The sequence below is a fragment of the Gadus chalcogrammus genome, chromosome 13, assembly GCF_026213295.1.
Source record: "Gadus chalcogrammus isolate NIFS_2021 chromosome 13, NIFS_Gcha_1.0, whole genome shotgun sequence".
Taxonomy (NCBI): Eukaryota; Metazoa; Chordata; class Actinopteri; order Gadiformes; family Gadidae; genus Gadus; species Gadus chalcogrammus.
Genome location: NC_079424.1, coordinates 2,659,511 through 2,664,510, shown reverse-complemented (window position 1 = coordinate 2,664,510; position 5,000 = coordinate 2,659,511). Strand labels below are relative to the sequence as shown.

At 42.3% G+C, this 5,000-nt stretch overlaps 1 protein-coding gene across 1 annotated transcript in view; it reads right to left on the bottom strand.

Moving 5' to 3' along the window:
* LOC130402026 (transcriptional enhancer factor TEF-5-like) overlaps positions 1-3,354 on the bottom strand; it is a 13,129-nt gene extending 9,775 nt beyond the window's left edge. The window contains exons 1-4 of the mRNA XM_056606110.1: positions 3,346-3,354; positions 1,775-1,903; positions 518-561; positions 148-204 (exon numbers count right to left, since the gene is read on the bottom strand). Of these exons, the coding sequence (XP_056462085.1) occupies positions 148-204; positions 518-561; positions 1,775-1,903; positions 3,346-3,354 (239 nt within the window). The remainder of the gene's footprint in view (positions 1-147; positions 205-517; positions 562-1,774; positions 1,904-3,345) is intronic.
* Positions 3,355-5,000: the final 1,646 nt, after the last annotated feature.

The following is a 5,000-nucleotide window of genomic DNA, read 5'->3' as shown; positions in this document are numbered from 1 at the left end:
TATTGGGGTACAGGGGGTATCAGGTTATCAGGGTATCGAGGTGCGGGGGTTGTCAGGGTATTGGGGTACAGGGGGTATCAGGGTATTGGGGTATCGAGGTATCGAGGTGCGGGGGTTGTCAGGGTACGGGCTTGGAGGGGAACTTACGCGTGGCTGTTGCGACCAAGGCCCAGATGCCTCCCGTGGTTGAGATCTAGAACCAGACTGATGTGCACAAAGTGGATCTGTTAAACAAGCCAGCCGGTTTGCACAGCTCCCTTACTTTAGACCCCCTCATAACAACCACGTCAGACCCCCCTCATAACGACCACTACAGACCCCCTCATAACGACTCCCCTGTGTCTACAGACCAATCGTATTCCCTCGTCACATTGCACCTCTGGCTCTGACTGGTTTGTGTTGATGATTGACGGATTCCATTTTTCGAAATCCGATCCCACCCACCTCTCCCTCACCTCTTTAACTAATAGGAGGGTTGCCATGGCTATAACTACTGCCAATTATGGGATATACTTACTCCTGAGAAGGTCCAGGCTGCCCTGGGATTGATGAAGGCCAGAACTGAAAAATAAGAAGATAAGAAATAGAGTTTGAAACATTTAAAAACTAATACGATGACACAACCCTGCTGGTGTTAGAGCTCTACCAGTTTAACCCATAACCCCGGCAGTATTAGAGCTCTACCAGTTTAACCCTTAACCCTAGCAGTATTAGAGCTCTACCAGTTTAACCCATAACCCTGCAGTTTTAGAGCTCTACCAGTTTAACCCATAACCCGGCAGTGTTAGAGCTCTCCCAGTTTAACCCATAACCCGGCAGTGTTAGAGCTCTACCAGTTTAACCCATAACCCGGGCAGTGTTAGAGCTCTACCAGTTTAACCCTTAACCCAGGCAGCGTTAGAGCTCTACCAGTTTAACCCATAACCCCAGCAGTATTAGAGCTCTACCAGTTTAACCCTTAACCCTAGCAGTGTTAGAGCTCTACCAGTTTAACCCTTAACCCGGCAGTATTAGAGCTCTACCAGTTTAAACCCATAACCCCAGCAGTATTAGAGCTCTACCAGTTGAACCCATAACCCTGGCAGCGTTAGAGCTCTACCAGTTTAACCCATAACCCTAGCAGTGTAAGAGCTCTACCAGTTTAACCCTTAACCCGGCAATGTTAGAGCTCTACCAGTTTAACCCTTAACCCAGGCAGCGTTAGAGCTCTACCAGTTTAACCCTTAACCCGGCAGTATTAGAGCTCTACCAGTTTAACCCATAACCCCAGCAGTATTAGAGCTCTACCAGTTTAACCCATAACCCGGCAGTGTTAGAGCAATACCAGTTTAACCCTTAACCCAGGCAGCGTTAGAGCTCTACCAGTTTAACCCTTAACCCTGCAGTGTTAGAGCTCTACCAGTTTAACCCTTAACCCAGGCAGCGTTAGAGCTCTACCAGTTGAACCCTTAACCCAGGCAGCGTTAGAGCTCTACCAGTTGAACCCATAACCCGGCAGTGTTAGAGCTCTACCAGTTTAACCCATAACCCGGCAGTGTTAGAGCTCTACCAGTTTAACCCTTAACCCGGCAGTGTTAGAGCTCTACCAGTTTAACCCTTAACCCAGGCAGCGTTAGAGCTCTACCAGTTTAACCCTTAACCCTAGCAGTGTTAGAGCTCTACCAGTTTAACCCTTAACCCTAGCAGTGTTAGAGCTCTACCAGTTTAACCCATAACCCGGCAGTGTTAGAGCGTGTGTTGTACCGCAGCAGGGCCAGACCGGAGTCTGTCTTACCCTGGCTGGGTTGGGGTAGGGTGCTGGGGGCAGCGGGGGCAGGTGGCTCTTGATGAGGTTCGGGGAGACGATCTGGGCCGACGACAGGGCGGCCATGTTCTGCAGGGCCTTGTCCTTAGAGGCTTGATCCTGGGTTCGGGAGGGAGTGGGTGAGCGGAGGGAAGAATAACACAGCTGGAGGTCATTTAAGGGCCCCCCGTTTGATGGTTTACCACCAGGTGGGATCAAATCTCTCTAAATCCATCCTCAAGTGACGCCACCCAGATGCATGATGGGTAGATGGATCCGTCTACCAGCCTACCTGGTGGACTGTACCAACTGGTGAGATTGATCAATCCAATCTTTGTCCACATCTGGGTGGACAATCCCACTTGTGATTTCACTTAAGGTCGTCAACCATTTTAGCTGTTGTTAAAATAGTCCTTAATTTACGGGGAGCGTTGCCTTGACTACAGTGCCTTCAGCAGTCATGGGAACAGAAAGGTAATGCTTGCCTGGTAATCTGGTTATATTATTAATTGAATTAACAGAGACGATATACATTTAGTTAATGTCCTAGAATTAGCTAGAATGCTGACTCAAGTCCAAATCTTGTTCACTTGTTTTGAATAGTGATACAAAACAAGTACTGCATTGCATATGAGTCAATTTAAAAATAAGAGGCAAAGGCTGTTCTGTTCAGTATTAAGATACACTAAATCTGAGGGTTTAATGTGAGAAAAACACATTCTTGAGTCTAAATAGTCTTGATATAATGAAAATTACTTAATATTAAGACAAAAAAACATATCTTAAACGTTTGGAAAACAAAGCAAGAGAAAGCACAACTTTAGAGGATTAGAGGAAGAGGAAAAGAAAGAGAGAGCGGTCAGGAACATGGTAGAAAAAGCACCTGTGTGGTTCTGTTGTTCGTCCTGAGACAAGTAAAGGTTGGTGACATAAAGATCAAATACTGAGCGGTACCATTACATCATATGTGAATTTCGAGCAAACTTTAATGAATTAAGATGAGAACGATCTTGAAAGGTCTTAAAAATCCGACACAAAAGAAATAAAACAAAGTCACCCAAAAAGTTGGGAAAACCAGGATTTCGGTAAATTAAACAAGCTTTGAATTACGGAAACTACAAGTTTGTCCGCTATTACGAAATTTAAAATAAATGTGCCATTTATTTATTCATCCATGTATTTTTTGTTTCCTCCCTATCCTCTTTATCTTGTCTCTGAGGCGACAGACACAGATATCGGTGGCTAGCGTTGGCTGGTTTAGCTCAGGGCATATCCTCCTCAAAAGAGATCCAAAAAAGAAAGACCTAAAATCAAAGAGCAACACCCAAGTGCAAGCAAAGCTACACCTGCGTATGTGCCGGCAGGCCAAGACGGCTCCGCAGGGAGGGGGATGCAAAGCGACAGTGGAGACTACCGAGAGGTCCTCAGCACTGTTGAACCACGCAGAGCAGCGTTGCAGTGCAGTGCCATGCCAGCAGAGGGCAGCAGCAACCAGGATAAATATACCACACTGGTAAGCGAATGGGAGGGGGGAAGCTATTGCACAAGTCAAAATCACTTACCAAATTCATTGCCTAAATCGGAAAACAGAGAAATCATTAGTTCTAGAATGTCTCTAATGCTGTGGTGAGATACATTTTCATGGTTTGTTTTTAGTTTTGTTCTGTTCAGGCTGGCTGTGTGGAGCTTCTGCTCTTTGCAGACACAGCGCTGACACGTGTGTGTTATGTTAGGCTGGACGTGTCACGCAGAAATTAATTTAAACAGCATAAATAACTGCTTAGGTGTTAGGTCTGAAGACTATTGCTGTTCACTATAAATTATGAATTCAGGGGGCTGTATGAAATATACTTTGTAATTCCAGATTGTTTTAGATAACTCTAAGGTAAATTTAAACGTTCATTATAAAAAACGATAAAAAGCTAAATAAAAAAACGATTTTATATATATATATATATATGTATATATATATTTATATACATATTGTAATAATAATAATGTATTATCATTATCATCCGAACAGACTAAAAAGGAGTGTAGGTAGTCTGTTTGCTGTGTTAATGTCCTGTACTAAGTAAGCAATTATATTAGTTGTATTTATAAAATAATAACATATTATATATTATGTTATTGTGAAATGAGTAAAGCTGATAATTGTTTGTGGGGCTAACAGAGACTTCTGTCTGTTACAGAAATCTCTTATAAATACTGAAAAATCTAAATTCACTTATTCAGTATTAGCAAAGCCAATGCACAAAAGGAATATATCCATTTATTAATTGTGACATGGCACAACTTATACATGAATTGCAAAGGTTTAGATTCACAATCAGGAGAGTCAATCGATTCAAGAGAAGATGTCTAAGGTATAGGATCACAGAGTTTGCCGGATTGGATCATTAGATTAATGCAAATGCCAGGAAAATACAGAAATAGATAGGGATTCTTCTAGTTTATAGAGGGATTCTGCTGTAAGATATCTCCCAAGAGGTATTTAGTTAAGACGAAAGAAAGGTTCTCTCTCAGCTCAGACTGACACGATTAAACATAATCCAAAACAACAATCCCCATTATGGATTCACACAAGACCAGCTTCTACAGTATTGCAATAATAGAACAGAGAACAGGAAGAAGGCATAAAACTAATAAGTTACAGGTTATAGGTCAAATGATTATGATTATGATTGTTACTCTTCAGAGAAGTCAGACAGGGAATAATGTTACACAGTGAAAAGTATTACGTCAAAGAAATGGAATATATCAAAGAAATGGAATATATCAAGGAATTAGAAAAAGAAAAAAAAAAGAGAGAGGAAGTCACAGAAAGGAAAAGGAGGAATAGAAAAAGGAGAAGGAGGAAATTGGGAAAAAGCTGTACTGGGGCGTAGAACGACCATGCGCAAAAATAAAGACAGGGACAATAATTTCAACACTAAGCTCATCATCATAGCGTGAAGTTGTACTATGGCAGTGGCTGCACCAACTTTCAGCTAAGTGCGCTTTTATTGTGAAGGAATGAGGAGGTGGTGGAAGGTTTGTTGCATGTCCCTAAAGCGTGAATATAGGTCCTACAGGTTATTGGTTAATCGGTGAAACCATTTTGCATGCACGATGCAGAAGCAGAGACTAAAAATTAAACATTTTTAAAGTATTATTCAGTGTTTAGAAGCGTGAATCCTAAAAAGAAAAATGGGATGCATCCGGCGAGCAAAGCTCC